The 24,488-nt window shown below is 46.2% G+C and overlaps 1 protein-coding gene across 1 annotated transcript in view; it reads left to right on the top strand.

The window, feature by feature from the left end:
* The window catches only part of LOC119374371 (cytochrome P450 3A30), a 38,850-nt gene that overhangs the window by 5,479 nt on the left and 8,883 nt on the right, over nucleotides 1–24,488 (top strand). The window contains exons 2-3 of the mRNA XM_037644464.2: nucleotides 5,200–5,397; nucleotides 19,391–19,580. Coding sequence (XP_037500392.1) covers nucleotides 5,200–5,397; nucleotides 19,391–19,580 — 388 coding nt within the window. The remainder of the gene's footprint in view (nucleotides 1–5,199; nucleotides 5,398–19,390; nucleotides 19,581–24,488) is intronic.

The raw sequence follows: 24,488 nt of genomic DNA, 5'->3' as shown, positions 1-24,488 counted from the left end.
TGATGTCTTCCTTAGGGTCATACTTCACCTTTCTTTTTAATGAAATTTTGTCGAAAATTGGGCAGCAAGCTGTCTTGAATTTCCCAATATTTTTTGCCTTTTCTTTGAATAACTCGGGCAGAACTCCTGTCTTTATATTTACGGCCGACAGCCACGTCCTTCAGGACTTTACTGTGGGAAGGCTTAGTACTAGGGGTGTGCGAATATTCGAGTTTCGAATTTGAATCGAATACTAACTAATCGAATAATTCGATTCGACTTTCGAATTGCTAGTGTTCGAACTTTCGAATAATTCGACAGTACAAATATCTAAAACGCGACAAAGCCCAATGGTGCAACTTGGTGAAGGTGGAATGGCTAAAACTAACGCTAACGTCGTTACAATAGGCCTTCGTTAAAACTTTCACCGATTTCCTGGTTCGAAAATGAGCGCGTGTTTACTTGAGAGGAGGTTATGTTATTTCAGCACGTAAAAAAAAAAGAAAGACAAGTGGCAAGCCCTTCTCAACTTCGCTTGCGGACTTCCTGCATAGTTCGGTCGCATATGAGCAAGGGCCGTAAAACATCCCGACTTTGGCCTGCGAAACCCTTGATGATTGGTTTCAGATGCGAAAATTTGTTCACGCTGCTCAGTCGGCACTGCCGAACTGACCACTCGTTCAGAAACTCCGTTCTATCAGTAACTCCCATCGTTTCGGCATGCAATTAAAACGCTGCTGTGAACGGGCGCCCGAAGATTTTCGGGCCCAGAGCACCCATGACGATGGAGCACAATAACGCGACCATTGTCAGATGAGCCGTATGCACGGCCATAGGGAAAAAAAGCTATCTACTGTACCACCCTCTGTTACCCATTAGGAAGTTAAAAGTGGCGCTGCTGACTAGAATGGCGGCTCTTCTATCAACATGATTGCACGCCTATAAAAGCTGGAAAAAGAAAAAAAAGACTCCCGAACAAGCGCGCAAGCTGTCACCACGCCGTAGCTTCCTTGATTTTATTGCGATAGCAATTATATGGACAGTCTCGGCTGGAAAATGTCCGTCCCCGTCACCGTCATGCACCGTATATGTATAAGTATGTATATATATATAAAAGCCCCAAACAAAAATAATTCAGAAAAATGCTTCCGATGCGCAGAATCGAACCAGGGACCTCTTGCTCCGCAGCGAGTGGCGCTATCCACTACGCCACGAAACGCAGATCCTCCACGAAGCTAACGGCGAGCGTTATATACATACCCTTTACCGCTGGACGGACTCAGAGACGGCAGGCGATAAGAAGCGTTTCTTCATTACCAGCGAGATGGCGCTAGCAGCACGACGGGCGCATTTAAAAGTCGTCGTCGAGCTCGCTCGCTTCTTATATATGCGCAGCGAGAACATTGCCCTTCCGTTGTCTGCTCGCGCGGTTTTCTCGAGGTGAGGGGAAGAGGAATGTTTCACGCTTTCACCGTGATGTCCGCGCTCATGTTACCGAGCGTACGAAAGTCACTCGAGCTGAAGGGACGCCGCTAAAGGAACAAACACAAGATGAGCGCGAACTATCAAGTGTCACAGCTCGACAGTTGAAGCACGCTAGTTTCCTTCGCTGCTTCGGCCACCTTTGCAACAGGAACGCTGTTCAAACTGAGAGTATCCATTGGCGAGCCTCACTTCGTATAGCATTAATTTCTTGCTATCGCATTCATTGCTTCGCCCTTGCGGCGAAACTGTGACTTTTTTGTTGTCTTGTCATAACTGTCCGTGCACGCTTCGATACTATTCGATATTTTCGGCCACTTTGCAACACTATTCGATTCGACATGAAATTTCACTATTCGCACACCCCTACTTAGTGCCTTTGATAGATATTTATATGCCTCAGATCTTGTAAAGTAAAGACTGAGGGCAAACTGTCTAAGTTGCATAGGCCATCGTCTCCCATGTTTTTTCAGTGGTTGCAGATTCATTTGCATTCTTAGAATTTCCAAAAAGTCCTTCTTTAGGTACCTGCCTGCTTCAAGAAGAAGCTGCGCATGAGATGAAATTGGTCTCTTAGGCTTTTATTTAAGTCTTGTCACAATTTGATGGAGGTGAGAGTTCTCGTCGCAGTAGCGCTGAAGCCTCTTCATAGAACGTGGAGTGAGCACCTTCCGGGTCATGGTCCTGGCTCTAGGTTCCTGGAACATCAAACAGCCACATCACTAGTGTTAGGTCTAAGCAAGAGGCTTTAAAACTTACACTTTGGTGAAATGGTTCGCTAAGTTTGGTACAATAAAAACACATACATTTGTATTTTAATGCAACATATTACCTGGAATTTTGTGTGCATCCTTTACAAAATTTGCAAGCTATGCCCAAAGTGAAATACCAGGTCAGGCTAGTGTAAACGGCTAATTTGGTATTTTTGCATGTTTTGACAAAAAAATAAACACAGGCAAAATGTTTTTTTTTTGTGGGAATATGACTGGCCAAAAGTAGGCACACACCCAGTGGCAGACGGTAAAACGTTAAAACAAAAGTGCATTTATTCAATGAAAACATCCATTTAATGTAATGAACTGTGTCATTAACCACTTGTAGTGCCAATATTTATATACTGGGGATGTATGTGGGAATATTTCCTTTTGGTTTGTAGAATGAAAGCACACTACTGGAATTACTATGTAATCTTGCAATAATCTTGCTTTAATAAGAGGAATAAAACCTACTCTGTGCAGTTGGTGTTGTAGGCAATGGCTCCTGTGCCCCCTGGGATGCTTGCTCTTGTCTTGGTGGAGAGATATTGAGGAGCACTGGAAAAGAATGCTGTATATCACTATACAAATTTAAGCAGGAGCAATGGCAGTGTGCTTTATTTTTGGAAAGCTCCCACTTACTGGTCTCACGCCTTGATGCTGACAGCTCAGGAGAGAAGTCGGAGAAATCTTGGTATTCTGAAAGTACACACCATTAAATTAATTCTATAGCCGCTTTAGAAAAAACGCATCTGATAAAATACGCACTTTCAATAAAGTAAACATTGAGACTTACCATCTATGGAAGCAGTGAAACGAAGCTTCGACATTTGTAACATAAGAAATACTATTCGCGAAACCACTGCCGTTACAGGGTGGAAGGTACAAAACACTCATCAGGCGAAATTCTTTACAAAATTTTGATTTTATAGTAATCGTGAAACCGAGGAAAATGATAAGAGTTTCTGAACAATCTCGACGGTCCCAACACACACACACCCCTACATTCTGGCGAGATGGGTCTCAGATCTCAATATCGGTGGAAAGGTATGAGACCTCCAGAGACCGCATTAACTTTAAGCCCCCTTGACTTTAAGCACTGCTGATAATAATCTAAATGTTTAACACAATCTAATCATTCATGAAGAACCCCAAAGCACTTAAACGTTCTCTTTCACCTAATGCGATTACCATTACGTTCAATAATCACCGTTGTTTGCGCCCCTCGCGGGTATAAAATCTCTTTTCAAGAACTTGTGCTCGATTATTAGAAACGCTGCACGCATAGCCACTTCAAATTGCCTAGGCGTCCTATTGCAAATCACGCGCAATCACTTTAGGTACAGTACAACGAAATCACAAACCAGACGTGTCGCGTGTGCAAGTTACACGGCAATGCAAAGCTGACACAGAAATATATGTGGTTTATGTATTCGTCATTATAGCAATATATTAGTTGATGTAACAACTATGTCAAAGAAACGACGACGGACCATTGAACAAGAGCATAACTGACGCGCCGGTTTACCTGTTTATGGTGCGGAATCAACAGATCGACTCCATGAAAGCGTTAAACGTACCCCTCGCTCTCGATCGCTGCGGTATTCCTAAACTCGCCGGTAAACCGAGTCAGCTACTATTGCTGTAAAGATTAAACGACGTCTGCGAAATGAAGCGAAAGGTGCTTCCGCATTTTGTTGCCGCCGAACAATTTGAACGCCAACCCGCCAACGGCCACGAAAACAGTCATCACTGAAGTATTAAAACGTTGACACTTCAATTAAAGAGCAGCTATACAAATTAAGTCTAAATATAATTAACTCTCTAGTTGTCCAAAGCAAAATAACATGTTTGAATAATTCATTGGCTTGCGCAAAACAATTTCTTAAAGAGGAAAATTTGGATGGTTTAGCGCCCCTAGCAGGGAAAATGCAAACTAAGGAAATGGAAACTAAGTTAGTAGCTCCACTCTGCGCGCATATCGATGGAAATCGCCGCGGTCGGTTTCTTCGCCCTATGCGGCGATCGCTAGAACTTGAGACTTTCCGGGGCCTGCTTAAACGCAGAAATTTTGGTCTGTCTTTCTGTTTGTCGGCACGTCACTCGATTCAGCCACCCGGCCAAAGTTGAACCACTAGCCCAAGGGCCAGCCATCTTGAACAGCTGCCTAGGTTCATACTTGTGTACATTGTTGATAAAAAAGCAAACATTACGCATATCTGAGGCGCCACATCACTAGGTAATGTTAGCTGGTGTGTTCCTTTAATAGAAAATACATAGATACGTAATTCTAGAGACCCTAGTTTCTTAAGCTGCGCTGAAAATGCGACTGCGCTGAAACTTACCTTCCTCCGTGCCCTCTGCACGAGCTAATTGTTGTGTTTTGGTTTCGGTTCAGTATTGCACTGTACGAATGCCATGGCGCGCCGCTCTGGCATTCCTGTTTTACCCAGGCGACGTGTAAATAAAAGAGTGTGTGGGGAGTACTCGTTGAGTGCGGACGTTTCTTCTGCTTCGGCGCTTCGCGCCAAGCCGCGTGTTCGGTCTGGCTGGCGTCCCCGCCGGTCGCGTTGGTCACCGCCGGTCTTCACCTGCTGCTGCGCCGGGACTGCCAGCCCGCAACACAGCACTCATATTTCCCGAGGTGAGATATGGACGCCAGATGGCGTCCATATCTCACGCAGCGCCTCTTCTATCGTCTTTAGACGACATTTGCAGCGAAGCACGCAGATACGCGGCCAATTTTTTTACGTGGCGTCTGAGATCCGCTTTACAAGTACGACTAAATACAATGTTAACCCAAGGCATACACCAGAAAACACTACAACGAGGCGTGACTGCAACTACCAGACACCGCAGCCAAGGAGATGAGTCGCCTGCAATTTTTTCTTTTTCGTTTTTTCTATACATAAATGCTGCCTTTTTTACAACCAGGGTATGAGAGGTTTTGTTCTGTGAAAGTGACTGCACTTTCGCCACGCAGGTAGCTCACGTCACAGCGATGTATCTTTCGTGGAGCACTGGTGGGCTGCTGGTGGCCCTGGTCGTCATGACCGTCGTTGCTTGGCTTCAGCGCAGACGCCAGCAGATGGGTTTGTTCAAACGGTATGGTATACCTGGGCCTGAACCAAGCAGCGTCATCTTTGGAAACTGGAAAGAGTTCCGGAGGGACCCTCTAGAGGTACAAACACCTGCTGAAGAGTACTGTAGAAAGCAAAAAAAAAGAACACCGCTGATCTCTCTGTGATAGGAAAGTAAGACATGGCCTTACAGAAGTAGTTCAATGTTCACTGTACAGTGATATAAGAGGGCTTTCACAATGTCTATTAGTTTTTGGCATCTATAGCACCGTTTAACGTGGATGCACCCACGTTGACGCTAGGTGGTACATCTTTATCGAAAATATTAACGTCCATGATCAATGAATAAACAAACCCTTGTGGTAGCTGTAGTACTTAATGGTGAAAGCGCAATCAGAAAAAGTGGTGTGACAACCAGAAGAGCGTCGCTGATTGGACGCAGAACATCGCTGAAGTCGCCATCCCGCAGATGTTAAAGAGTTGTTGAACACCACGGCCGGATTAGAGGCAAACGCAACGCGCGCCACGTCTCTCTGTAGCCCGGCCGCGATTTTTCTCCTGGCGAGCTTAAGAGGGGAACGCGGTGTTACAGCCAGGTAAGCCAGGCGAGGCAGGCGCGCGCCGCAGAGCTATTTTAAAGACGATAGTCTTTCTTGGGGAACTTAAACGGAAAAATTTTGGTCTGTCTGTCTGTCTGTCTGTCTGTCTGTCTGTCTGTCTGTCTGTCTGTCTTTCTGTTTGTCTGCCTGTCACCCGATTCAGCCAGATTCAGCCACCATGCCAAAGTTGAACCACATGCCGAAAGCCCAGCCATCTCGAACTGGTGGCTAGGTTCATAGTTGTGTACATTGTCGAGCAAAAGGCAAACATTACGCATATCTGAGACGCAACATTACTAGGTAAGTATGAGGTGGTGTGTTCCTTTACTAGAAAATATATAGATACGTAATTCTAAAGACCTTAGTTTCTTAAGCTGCGCTGAAAATGCGACGTATTGCACGCCGACTAAAGCCCTCTGCCACGGAGGAAGGAAAACTCTCCTTCCTCCATGTCCTCTGCACAAGTTCATGTTTCCATATCTCACGCAGCGTAGAGTTACTGTATATACAGTAACTCTAACGCAGCGCCTCTATCGTCTTTCGACGACATTTGCAGCGAAGCACGCAGATACGCGGCCAATTTTATACTGACATTCATCGTCCTTGTTTCGTGCACGTTCGAGACTTCACTAAGTGGGCCCTTTAAAGTAAGCTTCTAAAAAGGGCGTGCGAACACGGACACAAGAAAGAAGTCACCACACCACAAACGCCGACTAACCACTGAAGAGACGCACAACGGCGCAAAAGATAGAAGGCACGAAAACTTATTTGCGCATGCCCATGCAATAGGCAGACCTATGAGGCCGATACGCGAAGGGTTTACGTGAAAGATAACTGGAAAGACATTTCATTTCTTCTTTATGCAACTTAATCGACGGTTGGCTCACGCATGCACTACCACTATTCTCCATATACCATGACTCAATCATCACGCGCGTTTCTTCATTCCTAAGCGGGTACAAAACTGCGCATTCGTCGAATTTTGACGTGCACTTACACTCTCGACAATGTAAAGATAGATTAGAAGGTGAACCTCCGGTTAGCGATCTCTTTTATTCCAATAATTTCTGGTTAATGCAGCGGCCCGTCAGTCCTACGTAGAAGCGGCCGCAGCAGACAGGGACCTTGTACACCCCACTTGTACAGCAATCGTTGAATTTGTTGATGTGTCTTGCGCAACAAACATTGGTCCGATTATTGTCTTCTACTCGCTTATTCTTCCTCTGCACAGCGGCACAAATCTTACCTACCTTATTGGCAGCCGTGAAAAGAACATTAACACCGTATCTACGTGGTTCTTCCGAAACGTGAAAGAACTGTCTAGAAATTGTATTCCATTATTCTGAGGCATCTCTGTAGTAAAGTTCAGACCTCCTGCATTTAATTCATAGTTTTCCCTCACTGAAGATAGCAAGGATTCAAATTCGAGTAATCGTCCACATAACGAAAAAACATCATAATAGAATTACCTAAGGCGCCTTCGAAAAGTTTTTCAGTCTTGCTAAGGTAGAAATCACTAAAAGCCAGAGCAACCTTAAAGCCAATGCATATCCCTGATTTCTTCACATGAACGCCTTCCTTCAAACCTAAAAGCGTGGACTTTAAATACACGGAATACATGGAATACATGGAATGAATTTGTAGAAAAGCCGCCGTTCTTTGGTATGGATAGATGCTATGAGCGACATGACGCTTCGGCTGAGGCTAGGTGGCGTTAAAACCCCTTGATCTTGAAGGAAGCGACACAGTCCTCCGCTTCTCCTCGGATTTCTCCCCTCCCCTGGCCGGCGCGTTGCGCACGGCACGCTGAACCATCCACTTGCTCGCCGCAGCCGCATTAGATTCACTGCGCGCGCTTGTTTAATTGGCTACTTCAAGCATTCAATGCGAATCTGTACCTTAAAAACCATCGTGACGAAAGTGGGTTTCCGACAGAACGTAATGACAAATATATTTTTTAAAGACGCTTCGATAAACACAAGCGGAAGCGCTTCGAAAAAAAAATTGTATACCAGACAGCGGCAGATCGGTTTACTTCTCCGTCGCCGCTTTGGCTCTCCGTAACGCGGAGATGTATTAAGCTCATATAATGTAAGCTGCATAAAGTATAGTCGAGAATTTCGTTCCTAATTGTGTTGATGAGCTGAAAGAAGGTAGCCAAGAAGAAATGTGGTTTACTTAAACTGAATTGGTCGAAATGAGTGGGCCCGAAGCCTTTTTGTGCCAATGCCCCTGTCAGACACGTACAGAGGCACATATTATACACGCTATACCGGCACGCACGCACATGCACACACACGCGATGCACACACACTTACATGCACACGCGCATACACACGCGATACAGACACACACGCAAATATACACACGCCCACACACGTGACACGCACATACACACTCACGCACGTACACACGTGATACAGACACGTACACACATACATACACACAGGATACAGACACGAACGCAAGCACATAAATACACACGCGCTACAGACACGCACGCGCATACATACACACGCGATACAGGCACACACGCACGCCTGTGCATATATCCACACGAACATATATACACAAGCGATACACGCAGCCACATACTTACACACGCGGGTACAGGGGCAATAGACGCACATGCACCAGGCCCATAGCCAGGAATTTTTTTTTTTTGGGGGGGGGGGGGGGTACGCCCACTTGCTGAGAGCCTTCATGATTTGAGAAAACGCCTATTTTTGTTATTTATTTTTGATAAAACTCCATGTGTCACTAAAATTTCGTGGGGGGGGGCTGCCCCCCCCCGGCTACGGGCCTGACATGCACGCACATACATACACACGCGCTAATATACACAAGTGCATGCACGCACAGGCGTACAAATACACACACAAGTACGTGCGCACACGCACATGCACACGCGTCAATACAGACGCGAACAAACGTACGCAGGTGCATACATACACACACACATACGTGAGCGCACGCACACACAGGCACGAAGACGCATGCAAAACGCACGCACACGACGGCGCACACATACTCAAGCGTACGCACAAGCAGGAGCACACACGCACTCACACACACACGCAAACACGTGCGCACACGTACATACACAAGCAAGCGCACACATACAAACTCGCATGCACCCGTACGCACACGCTTGGAGGTTTCATGGCGTGCGCGAGCAACTAAAAGCGCGCGAAGTTTGCTTGCGCGCGCTTTTCGTGATATCAGGGTCACCTGACTCGGGAGGTATCGCGCGACGCAGCCACTCAGCGTTGCGGCTGCTCCGGCTCTGCGAAAGGGAGGGTGAAAAAAGAGGAGTTTGACGGCGCGGCGAGGGTGTGGCGGCGTGGATAAAACAGCGCCGCTCTTTCTAACATCAAAGGGCTTTAGGTGGCGTCACCCTAGGTGGCGTCTGGGTGGCGTTGGCTAAGGTCGCCACCTGGCGGCGTGTTAAAGGGTGGACAAAATTGCCTTTTCCTATTGGAAACGCGCCGAGACGGACGGGCGCGTAGCAACGCATGTGTTGCAGGCACTATTCGCGGGGGCCACGTTCATAATGCATTACTTCAATTTACCGCTCCCAGAGGGTGACATGAAAGTGTGACATATAAAAGGCGCGTTTTTAAAGAGCCTTCAGGGTGCGTGACCGAGGCGCAGTGGATAGCGTGGCCGCCATCTGTTGTTGCGGACCGAGAGGTTGTGGGTTCGGCTATTGTTGACGGAACTTTTAACAGCGAAGCTATTTAGGAAATCGTTCCTTGTGAGTCGATAACAGAAAACTATCACCATCATGAACGAGCACGTGCCACAGAATTTGGGCAGATCCCACTACTGACCGCTGCGGCGTGGCCTGTAGTTACCCTGAGAACAATTACAGTGCGAGAAAAAGAAAGAGAGAAACAGAGTTGGAAAGAAAGATATAAAGAAGTAGGAAGGGGAAGATTTTTTCCGCAAAAATATTCATCATAGAGCCTAGATTTCCGTTCTCGTAAGAAAAATTACCCTTCACGAGGCGGGAATCGAACCCCCGTACCCTCGATCTGAAGGCGAGCGTCCTAAGCACTCGGCTATCCAAGCACGCTAGCAGAGCAAAGCATAGCGTTGTATAGTGTAGCAGTGGGATGGGAAATGGAAGTGAGCGTGAGGAGACACGTGATGGTGAGCAGGAGAGAATGTAGGAGAGAAGAGAGTAAAGCGTAGCACAGAAAGAATGAGAAAGAGAGAAATAGACTGAACGAAATGCAGAAAAAAAGGAGAGGCCGAGAGAGAAAGAAGTAGTGAGATAGAAAAAGATAGAATGAAAGAGTAAGCAAGCATCGCATCGTCTAGTGACCAGATACCACATCACCTGGCCAAGCCGCGCCTGCGAAGTACCGACGGAGACATCGCGCGCAACCTCCGCTCTAGAGGGCCTGGCTGAGTACTTCCGAGGAGGAAGCGGTGCATCTCGAATTTATACACCGTTTCATAAGCAGTTGGTAGTACTGCCAAAGGTACAGCTCTCTCGTCCAGTCGGGGCTGTAGGAGCGCAGCAAATAGTCACTCCAATATTTCAGGAAGTCAGGACTATTTTGCAAACTACAAACCCAGAAATTGAAGAAATAGTTAGGATTCATGTTTTTAAACCGTAAAGAGTATTTTAATCATTCGTGAAAATAACAGAAAAAGCCCTCGAGTACGCTGCTCAGCGGAGGCTTGTTGTGAGGTGGTGATGCCCCCCATTCCGGCAACAAGGCGACGCCCGAGTTGGTTTTGTGTCTCTGATATGGCCCTCACGCTGTGTCGCCGGTGAGCCATCCATGGAATGGGCGCGAGATTCTCAAGTCGCGAAGCAAATAGCTTTGAGTGCGAAGAGAATGCGAGCGCGGGCACAGTGCAAGTGGGGATTCACTTTCATGAAGAGGTCAGCAAAACTTAACCAGGTCAGCGAACGCTCTATCCGTGGAAACCGCAGACGGAAAACGCGGGTAGAATCCTTCCGCCGTATACACGTCCTTGTGGGAAAGGCCGTGATCGGGAGAAGAAGCTGGACAATCTTGACCTGAGCGTCTTGCGAAGGGTGGTGCACAGCTTTGTTTAGAGGCGTGAAATTCCAACCATCGCCAAAGTGGTGCAGCCTTTCAAAGAGGACGAAACGCTACTGACCATCTCCACAACGACGATGCAGAGTAGCCAGGAATTTTTTTCGGAAGGCCGAGGGGTCCCACTTGCCGAAAGCCTTAACTATTTGGGAAAAACGCCTATTTAGAGTATTTATTTGGGATAAAACACCATGTTTCTTCAAAATTACGGTGGGTGGGTGAGGCGGCAGTGCCCCCTGCCCTACCCCCCCCCCCCCCTGTCTACTGGCCTGATGCAGAGGATGCTGACGAAGCTTGATTTTAAGTACAAGAAACGCTTTCGGAACGCCCTTCTCTTAGAAGCGACACACATACTGCAGTGCGGCAGCCGCTAGCTGAGCCGTATAGCCGAGCTACGACGCCAGGGTAGGTCAATTTTTTTCCCCGGCGAAACGAGAGTCAACGCCGCCCACACGCGTAGTCGGGGGGGGGGGGGGGTATAGACGCCTCTCTTCTGTGTACGCATGAAGGACGCCGATCTCGTTTGTCGATTGGTCTTCGAAACCCCAGCGCAAATGCGCCAGACTTATTGTCACACAATGCGGCAGCGAACGTGATTCCGTCCAAGGCTTAGCGGAAGACTTTCGAGCTAACAAAAGCTCAGGCGACTCCTCTACAAATATGTTAAACAATAAAGCTTTGGATTGATTGATTCAAGCATTCGCTCGTTCATGGATTCGATGATTGATTCACATTGTTTGATTGATTCAATGACCGAAGGAAACGTTTTTATTCACGCTGCATAAATGTAAAAAAAAAAATGCAGTGGCTTAGCTCGGCTATGCCACGATATACGTAGCGTTAGCAAAGGTTCAGCTGATTATTCTTAGCTTTCCAGATTGTCCAGGATTGTTACCCTTCTTCTGTTCATTCTTCGTAAGCTGAACCGCTAATTGCCAGGCAACTACTTCGGGATCCGATGAGAGAAGCTTCTCGGCTGTTCTACGCCGTTGAGCAGCATTTGCGCTCTCCTTCTCCATGGCGTTACCCATTTTCAAACGCCAGTCAGAGGCGCTATCAAGCGGCTCCAGCACAGTGTCAGACGGCGACTGCACAGCGAAGGCGAATAGCTGTGCGCGCGCTGGCGCCAATACGTCTGCCAAGGCTACGGCGTCACTCTGGAAAGCTCAGATCGGCGGCAGCGAGTGGCGTGCGGCGATGGCGGAGTGTTCGCGCGCGCCGGCGCCAGTTTGTCTGCCGCGGCTACGACGTCACTCCTCCTGAACGCGCAGACAAGCAGCGGCTAGCCGCGCGCGGCGGTGTCGGAGAGCGCGTGAGATGCCAGCTCCGGTGATCCAGCTGTGTGACATCACTGATCCTAGCGCATGCGCAGCACGGCTCATGACGCTGCAGGCGAAATCGGCTCCGGCAAGGCAAGTGTAGCTAACGCTACAAAACTCTCACATTGCAAGAACTCATAGGGACAGGTGACGATAAATATAAATAGAAAAAGTCGGCCCAGCTCCTTTGGAACTGAGGCCGGCCCTTCCTGAAATAAACAGGAGGAGGAAGAAGTCTTATTCATAGCAAATGGGGGTGGCAATGGGGGAGCCAGGCTAAACCGTTCATAAAGGTGCCGAGCGCCACCTGCTACAAAAATAAAAAGTTCATTAGTATAGTACACTTTTCTCCACACAGACCGGGTCACCTGTCAAATTCAAGAAAGCGACGTGTGTGTAGGAACACAATTATGTATTGCGCTCTGTCGTGAATGGCTGATGGCGCCCGTACCTTCCACAGCGCTGCCAACAGCTTGTGAAATGGAGTATAGGCGATACGGTCGACGGGGAGTACGAGCGGCGACGGGCCCGTGCTTCGTTGTGCCAAGCTCGGCGCGACTTTGTGCAAACTGCCCGCAATTTTTAGGGGCGAAGCTCCTTAAGGCGGCACCCGTTCGTCCCTCGTAGTCGTAGTCGTAGTAGTCGTAGTGCGTAACCAGTCTTACGCTTTGACCTCCAAGGTGGTGCCGGTGGGAGATTTTTCCTGTGCGTTGTTGAACAATAAAAAATTCGCAGCGTTAGCTAAAAGCCGACTTCTTCTGTCTCTCATTCCCATTAGCAGCCATTCTTTACCTCCAAGGTAGTGCCTGGTGAGATTTCTCCTGTGCGTGATTAAACAATAAAAAATTTGTTCAAAACGCCGTTGATTGATGAAATAAACCAACGAAAGACGCCAGATGTTTTGTAAAAGCAAAACGAAAGAACGCCAGATGTTTCTAAAGCAAAACGAAAAGACGCGAGCTGCTTACCGAAAGACGCCAGATGTTTTCTAAAGCAATGGTTTTCTAAACAATGAAAATTCACAGCGTACATGTAAAATTAAAGTGAGCTGCAAGTCGTCATAACTCATCGAACCTTTAGTATAAACGCGCCCGATCTCGCGTCGGTGATGATGTACTGGGCAGAATTCACGGAAGATTCACGGTTTACCGATGAACCTCCGCAGCTTCGCCCACTCATCATCATTCACTCCGTGGATATGCTGTGATTTTTTTTCTTTGCCATCTGATCGTGTGCACTATTCCGACGCAATTTTCGTGACAAAAATGCGTCGCTGATGCCTTGGTGGACCCCGGTATAAAACATTTTAGTGTTAAAAAGGCAGGAGTAGAAAATACTCAGCAAATTGGAACATTTTTAGGGGCGAAGCTCCTTAAGGCGGCACCCGTTCGTCCCTCGTAGTCATCGTAGTAGTCCGTAACAAGTCTTACGCTTTGACCTCCAAGGTGGTGCCGGTGGGAGATTTCTCCTGTGCGTTGTTGAACAATAAAAAATTCGCAGCGTGCGCGTTAACTAAAAGCCGAATTCTTCTGTCTCTCATTCGCCATTAGCAGCCATTGGCATGTTCCAGTAGGAAACGTTAGTAGAAGTAGAAGTGTAAGTGTTAGCTAAAAGCCGACTTCTTCTGTCTCTCATTCCCATTAGCAGCCATTGTTTACCTCCAAGGTAGTGCCTGGTGAGATTTCTCCTGTGCGTGATTAAACAATAAAAATTTTGTTCAAAACGCCGTTGATTGATGAAATAAACCAACGAAAGACGCCAGATGTTTTGTAAAAGCAGAACGAAAGAACGCCAGATGTTTTTCTTAAAGTGTAGTAGTAGTAGTTGTATGTAGCCACCTCGCCCGATCGTCAACGGGCGAGGTGGACCGGCAACGGCGCGAGGACCCTGCCGTACGAGAGTTAAATCACACTAAAAGACATACTTTGCGGGCGATACACTCTAGTGAGCTTTCAACTTTTCGTCTTAATGTACATGATAAAGAAATTATTTCTACGAAAAACGCAAGGCACACCTTGAGCAATATACTTGGTTTTGGGACGCTAAATGGAACCATGAGGCGATGCGAAGCCGGAGCACTTGCACGATCGCGTTCCGTTGGCTTTCGTTGGGCATGCTACCGACCTCGCGTCGTGGAACGCGCGTCCTGTCTTCCCTCTAGCCTTGCCTTTAATTCGCACAGGGCGAGCGGGAATGCGGTCGCTCTTGGCGCTCTTGCGCTCGGGAGCGGACTTCTTCCTTGCATTTCACCGATCACAAGTGATAATGAAGGGACCACGTAAACCAACAGTACAATAAAACTTTGATGTTTAATATATACACGATGTTTCACACTCTTTATATTATGTACTGGGCGTATTTCACGGAAGAGTTTCACGGTTTACAGATGATTCCCTCCGTAGCTTCGCCCCACTCATCATCATTCACCCCGTGGATATGCTGTGTTTTAATGAGCAAGAAGATGCAACATCAAGACGAAAACCCATGTCCAGCGCCCCGCCACGGTGGTCTAGTGGTTATGGCGCTCGACTGCTGACCCGAAGGTCGCGGGATCGAATGCCGGCCGCGGCGGCTGCATTTTCGATGGAGGCGAAAATGTTTGAGGCCCGTGTAATCAGATTTAGGTGCACGTTAAAGAACCCCAGGTGGTCGAAATTTCCGGAGCCCTCCACTACGGCGTCTCTCATAATCATATCGTGGTTTTGGGACGTTAAACCCCAGATATTATTATTAAAACCCATGTCCAGCAGTACTGTCCTTGAGTGACGTATAAGCTGATAAAAACCGGAAATCGTGCAAGGCAAGCCTGTCCCGCCAGCGCACAATATGAAAGCCACGAGCAGGAGAAGCTCAGCGGAAACGTGACCACGGCGCACCAGCCGTACCACGCCTGTGAGTGACCGTGCCACTGGCACAAACTCCTCGGAGCTGTCGGACAATGTCAGCTGCAGCTAGGACACATTTGGAAGCCGACAATAATCGCCATTCCTCTTTGATAAAGGACAACACACTTGTTTACGTTATGCTCTTGCCTAGTCGCGGGCTTCAACACCAGATGGCACAACCTGTCCAAGCCGCTCAAGTTTGTGGCTGCCGCGATGGGGTTAAATGCTAAATTGAAGAACTTTGCGGACAAACAAAATTCTTTAATCTTGTTATGATAAAAATGCATAGGTTTGTGGATAACGGCGTTTAACTTCACCTCGATAGGATCGAAGAAATTTAATACAAGTCAAGTACTAGCCGCTTTTCCCCCGATGCGCAGCTTACGGGGTTGCCAATGGTGGCTACTTTTCGCCAAATTGGCGAATTTGAGGGGCCCGTGGCGACCTAAAATTATGAATGGCGACATGGCGAATTTTTGGCGATTTTAGGCTTTGGTCTCCACTGAGTTATACATCCTAAGCTCAGTGTCTTCGCAACGAATGAGCGGCAACATTCACTGTATTTTTCTTGGTTTTAGACCTAAGAGTAGAGTGTGCACATTACGCGTCATTCTGTATGTCCGTCCTGCAACTCGTGTGCATCTCCTCAATTCATCTAGAGGCAGGAGGTACGGGAACGTCCCCCAGAGACATTCTAGCAGAATGTAAACCGCGAGGGGGCAGTGTTTGACTATAAGTTTATAGCTTTCGGCGCTTTAAGCTTATCTAAAGTTTCGCTTCTGAAGGGGCTAGGCGACGGGTTGGCCGCGTGTTCCGACCATTTGTTCCGCCAAAGCTCCAACTGTTCTGAATAGCTTGGCGACTTATTCACTGTTGCAGTACCCCCAATAGAGCTGGTAGAGACTGTTTTAGAATAGCGAAGAGAGGAGGATACGTGGCTATTTGTGCAATAAAAAAATATTTATTGAGGCATTTTCCACTGTTCACGGTGAGCGTGTGCAATGACAACAATTGCTATACAACATTTTACATTGCCTACCTGTTCATTAATAACGCATCGGATTGACGCGTGTAGATATAAGTGACTGTAAGAAAGGGTTGGTAGCGTCCGGTATCATATTAGTTCACACTGAAAAGGTGTAAGACTCACTAATGATCGGTTCTTCTAAGACTTCTGTCGTGTTACCTTCAATAAACCTTTTGTAATCATTTTCATTCATATAAGGGTACGTAAAGCTGTCTACAAACAACGCTTTCAAGGTTTTCGCCCAAGGTTTACGACACTTTTACCTTTGAAACGAGCGGACAGGGATGGAAGGATATCGTGAGCGTTTCATTCATTCACCCTTGCGCCACCACGCACATCTATCTTGCGGCTAGTCGGAGAAGCAGCACCATGCACTCCCATGGTGAAGCGGGCGATACGACTGGCATTGAGAAACGTCGATATAATTCAAGGGTCTTGGATGGTAGTGTATATTCTCTGGGGCTATACGTGAGAGGAAATTTTTATTACTAGGTATGACGCACATATCTAGAATGGCGACTTTTTTGGCGAGGTTTGTAAAAAAATGGCGACTTTTGGCGACTTTTTGCTCGTCATTTGGCGACATTTACTCGAAAGTGAGTGGCAACCCTGGCAGCTTACCGTATACGGTTAGACCCGGTAGTCATACCAGAAAGAGGTTCTGTGCGGTAAAGTTCGCAGATGCGCACTCTTCAGACGGTGCGGAATTACCGTACTCTTCGTGCGGTAAAGCGGCACTGCTAAAGCGCTCTAATGCCGAGAAGAATAGTATTGCGTTAGCCGCCAGTGTTTAGTGACAGTTTAGTGACTGAATCGTGGCAGCACACAACATAGCATCACTCACCACCCATTGCACTCGCGCCCGCAGGAAGCTCAAATGCGCGCGACAAGCCAGAGATGCGCTGGTCAAACACGTGATCATAGCCTTGTGGACAGCAGACGCTGTAGTGGTACCTCAGTCCAGCCACATCCCTCGCATTGCCATAAATGCCGTCACACGCAGCATGTGGCCAATAATTGTGATAAGCCAGGTGCGCGGTCGGAGGCGATCAATATGATTCATTTGGAAAGAATCTGCATATCTCTGAAGCATGAAGATGGCATAAATGACAGAAACATGCAAATGAACCTACACAGCGTATATTACTGAGATCCAATAACTTCGAAAAATCGCTGGAATTGGTGTTTAAATACGTGAAACTGTGCAACAGGGGCTCACCGTCGCTTCGCTTGTCACCGTTGCTTCTTTATCGTATGTACGTAGTGGGTTCTACAAGACTCCACGTCTCTAGTTGCAACATGCCTTTCTGGCGCCACCAATATATTGTATTAGAAAATTGTGTACGCAACACTGGCTTCAATTTTTACGGTTGCGTCAAGTCGCCGTAAAATAATGACGTTTGTTATTTTTCGAAATTCTGCTGGTTTATTTCATTGTTTGTGTGCGACCATTTTTTTCCCGTCCCAAGTGATTTGTCTCTGATGCAGAAGATGCAACTGATTACATAAATAAGTCATTTCCGGAAATACAATCCAATGTAACATGATAAATTTACATTCTTCATTGTTATACACAGCGATGTACTATCGCACACAGTAGGAGCTACACCGCGAAAGCGGGTGGCCAAGCGCACTGTAAAGTTATAGAGTAGCGCCAATCTGTGACATCTTTTCAAGTTATCAGGGGAGGGTTTGGCTCTTCCTGCGAGTGCACACCGCCTCCATTTGCTTTCACGCTCGTTTAGCCCTGCGGTGATATCAGCTTCGAAAATGATACCTTCGAGGATGAAAGCAAGCAAGTGTTGAAGACATGGAGGAAGGAAAACTCAGGAGAGGCCCTATCGTATCCCAATGCATTGCGAAAAGTGTGGCGGAAGTGACGTCAGATTTATGGGGCAAACGAACCGGTATGGGGCAAACAAAACAGCAGACGCCCCGCGGCGTGCTTTCCGCGGTGGTTCGCTTCTGCTCGGATTTGAAGTCCCGGCGTAAACTTAGCGCGTATTGTCCGGTTTGCACGTAGTAAAACGTTGCAAGCAGACGTTTACCAGACTGTTCGTGCGTGGCAGGCCCGAGCACTGCGTGCTGAGATTCTTCGTGGAACGTTTTTGTGCAACAGTACAGAAAGTACCGGCACGTACCGTAATCAAAAACATTCAGCCCCTGCATCATCGTATTCGAACTTACCTAGCCGTGACTTACGCGTTCTACCGGGCGTTAGATCTCTCTTTTCCTTTCTCGTAGCCCGATTTCCCGATATATTGCCCGATTAGCGGTTGCAGCGCAACTCCAACCTATAGTTGACGTAACTTCACGTCGAAAAGAGGACACCGCTGTATTGTATAGGCGATCGTGCACGTAAAGTTTGTAATTCCAGTGCGCACACAACACAAGCACGCAGCGAGCGCACACCGAACAATACATACATCACGTAGTCCGATAATAAAAACAAAAGTTTATTGCCCTTTCGTTGAACGACACAGCCTCTAAAACGTACGATGCCTTCAGCGCATGTTATGTACGGCGCGTCAGACGCCAAAAACAAAAGTTCACATGAGTTCTGAGTTGACAGAATGAGTAACAAGCAACAGAGCGCACATCCGAGAGCTTCGCACGCAAATACCATGCCTTAGTGATCAGCAATGAAGCGAACGTATACGTACACATGAAAAGTGACACCCGGTACTGTCCGCAGTGCACGCGATTTGCACCGGGTATACGCAACAGCTGGGCATTGTGTAGCTTTCCTAAAGAACACACACCAAGAGCAGCATGCGTGAATCGACTACACCGCTTGCACGGCGAAAAACAAACAAGCAAACAAAAAGGCTGCAAAGTTTCGCGATGCGCGCATGCGCTTGCAAACGTCGCCACGGAAGTCGCGAAATGTTTCACTGCGCCTTCGCTAGGAGGCATTGCGGATGTTTGCGATGTGGAGGCTTCATGAATGTGACGTCAGGGCCTCTCCTTAGTATTCCTTCCTCCATGGTTGAAGATGTGCGCTCGCAGGGACAGCCAAACTCTCTCTCCCAATAACTCCAAAATATGCCACGATCGACGCCACTGTTCAACTTTGCAGAACGCTCGGCCACGCGTCCGCGTGGTGTTTTTCATACTGAGCGCAATAGTACTTAGACTATCAACGTATCTCCACCTATTTGGAGTCGCATATATTTTCTCCTGCAGGTAGTAACAGAATGGATACGAAAGTATGGGAAGTTCTTCCGGTTCTACGTCGGTGAAATGCCGTACATCGTACTGGCGGACTTGGATATGGTCAAGCAGTGCTGTGTCGCAGAAGGGCACGTTTTCCGGGATAGAATGCCAATGGTACTGGAAGTGGAAACCTTCAATACTAGTTTGGTGGGACTCAAAGGTAAGATAAAAAATGCATGCGAGATCTTAAAGCCTCTGTTCTTAGTCCGCCACATTCGCATGCACCAAGCTTGACCGAATTAAAAGTAATTTCCTCCTGGAACAACCAATAAAACTAATTATGTCGTTTTAGCGCCTTAGGACCAAACGTGTCTCCCTGGCTGCCAGTGTTTGTGCATTCGATTTTCTATTGGCAGAACATCTGCTACATGCATAGCAAACGCAAACACTTCGTACCCGTGAAGCACGAGCGCTCCCTAGTACAAATTGACTGCCGTTGACGAAAACTTAAAAAAATGTAGTAGTACTTGCTAACTTAGGGTAGTAACTGCTTCTCACATGTTACTATCCCGTTAGTAACTGTAGTGAGTACCTGCATGGGTATTAACTGTTACTACCCTTGCCGTTACTAAATATAGGTAGTAAAATGAAGGTTGCAATAAAACGGCAGTAACCGCTACTGACGTGTTCATTTTGCCACGTTATTTGCTCATTGTTAGTAATGGTAAAATTCATAGGGTCACATTACAGAACAACTTCGGGTAGTCTTAAATAGAGTGCCATGGATAAGAAGAGCACACAGACGCAAAACCAATTTCACTACGCGGCAGTATACTTCATAACCGCATGAAAAAGTATTCATATTCCACACATTTGAGATGCATACCTGGTACTAGTGCACACCTCAAGTTCAGGATCAATAGGAAAAAATGTGGACCTGTATTATTATGCCATACCAACTGATTATGTGCGCATGGATACGTGGCACAAGGCTTTTAATCAGTCGTAATAGCAAAAATGCCGTCTCTATATTTTTATAAGACTGCCACAACAAAGCATTATATACAACTGCGCAGACAAGGCACTAAACATATTAACATAGACACAATGCGCTTGAATGGATCCGTGCGCTCTTACACAGTCGGTGAAAAGCTAATAATAATCAATCTGGGATCTCACGTGCCAAAACCACGATATGATTACGAGACACGCAGTAGTGAGTGACTCCAGTTTAATTTTGACAATCCTGGCGCTCTTTCACACCCACCTTTGAAGTTAGTTTGTTGGAATTTATGTACTAAAAACGCGTATATCACATGTTTATGGTTCATTAACTTTTGCTCCTCCGTTGTCAAAAATAGCACAATGATGCATAGACATTGCGGTTGCGTAATGTTTAAAAAAGAAAAATTATTTTCTTGACTCGTGGACATTTCCTTATAAAGTTTCCGATTACAATGATATGTCGAGACAATTCAGGTTAATCCAAATAATACAGTAGGTATTGACTAAAATTTTAGGTTAAGGAGTTAACGACCGGGTAGGAAAATGGTAGTAAAGGTCCAAGAGAGTTAAAACTCACAGGGTCCTTTATGCATTCACTCAAGACTCCTCGAAGGCGAAAGCAATATTCTTCTCTCAGTTGATATATTAATCCTGCCGGCCCTTCTCCGAAAGTTTTGCGCACCTAGCGTGGTTTTGCATTGCCTCCAGAATCCGAGGCACCTCCTCGTTTTGCACTGCCTGTGTGATCTGCCCATTTATACCAAGCTATGATGTCATGTGACGACGGCATCATGTGACATCACGTCACGCGACGTAAAGCCAAAATTTGTTACGTCATCACATGATTTATTGCATACCGCCCCCGACGCAGTAGATGCGGGACGCCGACGGCGACGGTCAAATTTCGTGTTTGATGATGCATTTAATGCTTTCGGCTTAACAACGCCTGCGGTTACTACGCATTTTCTTGCGGTTACTACCTGGGTACGAACGTAGGTAGTACATAAGTAACAAAAAGTTATTAATGGTTGCAGCTAGTAACTGTTTACTAAAGTAGGTAGTAAACAGGTAGCAAAATGTTAGTAACGGTCCAAGAAACTTAGTACCGCTGCAGTTAATACATATTTGCATGCAGTTACTACCTTTTAAAAGCCGAGCTCTTTGAGCTTTTTGCTGCGCCGGGTAGTTCAACCAGTAATTACCATCATCATGAACCTGTACGCGCTCGTTTCGTCCTTTTCAACTTCTGCTTCGCTCCTAAAATACGCGCGCCGACTTCTCCGGTGTGGCTTGCAATAATGATGGGTGAGAGGAGAAAACTAGTAGAGAGAGAGAGAGAAAGAAGGAGAGAAAGAAACCGAGTGAGAGCAAGAAAGATATAAAGAAAGAGAAAATCGTGGCGAAAAAAATTTCTGCGGAGGCGGCGGGATTCGTACCCGCGTACCCACGACCCGAAGGCGAGCACCCTAACCACTCGGCTATCCAAGTACGCTCGCAAGAAATAGCAATACACTTGTATAGCGAGGTGGCGGGAAAGGGAAGTGAGGGTGAGGAGAAAAGGAGCAGGGGAGAGATAGAGATACAGGTATAAAGAGTGAGAAGGAAAAGGGAAGGGATAAATAACGAGAGAGAAAGGAAGAAGGGCAAGAATAAGTGAGATAGGAAGAGCGAGAAAGACCAAGAAGTACATAGAGAAAGGCATAGAAATATATAGTGACAATAAAGTCATAGAATAAACAGAGAGATGGCAGAAAAAGAAAGAACATGAGGAATGAAGAAATGTAAAAATAAAGAGAAACCAAGAAGGCCGACCAGCTCCGCACTTCCTTCAGGCTTGGCACCTCTAGTGCGAAGTCACGTGACTTCGCACTAGTCAATAACTAGTCACGTGACTAAAGTCATGTAACACGTGACTCAAAACACGTTAGATGACGTAATTAGTCACGTGACTGTAATAATGTAACATTATAAAACTACTCGCGTCACTAAAAATCACGTAACATCATGCAACATCTAGTTATGTGACCCCCACCGTAAGAAAGAAACAACCAAGCACTACACATAGCACGCAAACTCTACTTCTGTATTTCAGCTCGAATGCTTCTCTACTTGTGTATTTCAGGATGCTTGCCGACCTTCTCGACAATCATCTGCTTTGGCGTGCTTTGATTCAGATTTCATCACTTCATTGTCACGTGTAGTTCCGGTGTTACATAACAGACAAGCCGCGTTTTCTGCGCGGGGCGTGATCAGATTGACTTTCGCCCTGGAAATGCGATGATCCATATTTCGAATTACGTGCAATTTTTGTGGTTTCTAAAAACTGGGCATGCATAAATTATCACGTACTACAACTTTACAATATATAGAAGTGCACTCAATTCAATAATTAAAAATTAACTAACAAGTTTTTTCTTAATTAAGCACGCTAGCGACATTTTAGCTGTGGTAAAGTATTTCCGCGTGGACATAGAGTTCATGTGCGAAAACGACAGGAGTTTGACCGTCATAGAATGTTTATAAAAATTTGTATTGTCTAAAAAAAGCCACTGTATAGACTGACTTGACCCAATCACAGCTAATAATATTTCTTTTGTACTGTTCCGTAGCGCTTTTATTATTTATATTTTAAATCTTTTAAACAAGTTATGTGTAGGGGTGCATGCAAATGTTATATGTGCTCTCTATGGAAGTACCATCAAACGAGCCTCTAAACCTTCTCCGCTCACCTCCGAGGTAGTGCCAGTAAGGCTACTTTTGTTATGCGCATTTTTTACTCGAACAAAAGATATCAAATAAATGTTTCTTATTCAACGCGTGCCTATGACTACGGCTTCTAAGCGATTCTAAAACACACAAATATCTCATTAAAACGGTGCGTTAAATTAAACACTATATCGTGTTTTTTTTTTATTTGTAAACGACCACCATTCGAAATATGAAACAGAGTGTGAACCCATTTTTTTTTTAATTTTTCGGAATAGGTTTGCAGCACTGTCACACATGAAAGGCCGAGAACGCTCAAAGTTTATTACGCCGTGTTGGCCTTGTTGGTGCATAGCTAGTTGAAGGGCATGGCGCAAGGTTATAAACAAGGATGAAAGAAAGAAGGAAAAAGAAGCGACAGTAAGAACGCATTTTATTTTTGTCCCTTCTTTTTTTTCGCTCTAGTTTTAACCTTGCGCTTCATTTTTCAAGTGTCTGTGCAAGTACTCAAAAGTGCATGATAATGTACAAGTGCTCATAGCAGTTGCGAATTTTGCGGCAGGTAAAAATTACCGTTCACGGGATTACAAGCTGTGTGGGGAAGAAAGTGAACAAAATATTACGCAACCCCATTTCTCGTGGAGAAGTTAATTAAGCGCGTAACTGAATCTTCGCTGCGCATAAATACACACGCGTGGGCTGGGCAGGAATCAGTTTTTACAGGTGCAGACTCATCAAGCAAGAGGTTGTGGTTCTACGCAGGGAAATGCCTGGGCTAGTTTATAATACAGGACAAACTAGCCCAGCAGTCTGCCCTAGTCATGTCAGCACAAGAGAGAGTGACTCATGAACAAGAATTTCCCATAAGCTGAAGAAACAAAAGTAGGTTTAAAGTGCCGGCCGAAGTTCAACAGTATTTATACAATGCGTGTGAACACCGCACTTGAAGGTGGCATAGGTCCTTTTTTTTTCGCGCCTATACAGTGACGCTTCTCTGCAACAAGTTGCCCATCTTTCCGTTCGCGGCCGTAGTACTGTGGCTAAACTACTAGCAGTTGAATATATATATTCCCAAAATCAATGCATCGCTGTGATATCGTTCCACATGGACAGATATGCTGAATGACACGGAAAGTTTAGCGCATGTTGAACAGTTACTAGTTTGTCTATCGTCGAAGCCTAAAAGGTACCCTCCACTATGGTACACTTCATATGACCAACGGACAGTTCATTACAGTACAAATTAATCCTTAGGGAAATGATTTATACTTCAGTAAGACGTCCTGGTGGGCTAGTTGGTTCATATCGTTTAGACGCTAATAAACTGCGCAAACATACCGAAATCGACGAGCGCAGCGGTGTTCTGTATGTTTCTTACTCGTGTCCTCGTCTTTTCGCGCAGGTTAATAGCGTCTAA

The sequence above is a fragment of the Rhipicephalus sanguineus genome, chromosome 11, assembly GCF_013339695.2.
Source record: "Rhipicephalus sanguineus isolate Rsan-2018 chromosome 11, BIME_Rsan_1.4, whole genome shotgun sequence".
NCBI classification, from domain to species: domain Eukaryota; kingdom Metazoa; phylum Arthropoda; class Arachnida; order Ixodida; family Ixodidae; genus Rhipicephalus; species Rhipicephalus sanguineus.
The sequence above is the reverse complement of the archived record's forward strand: the minus strand, read 5'-3'. Positions and strand labels throughout refer to the sequence as shown.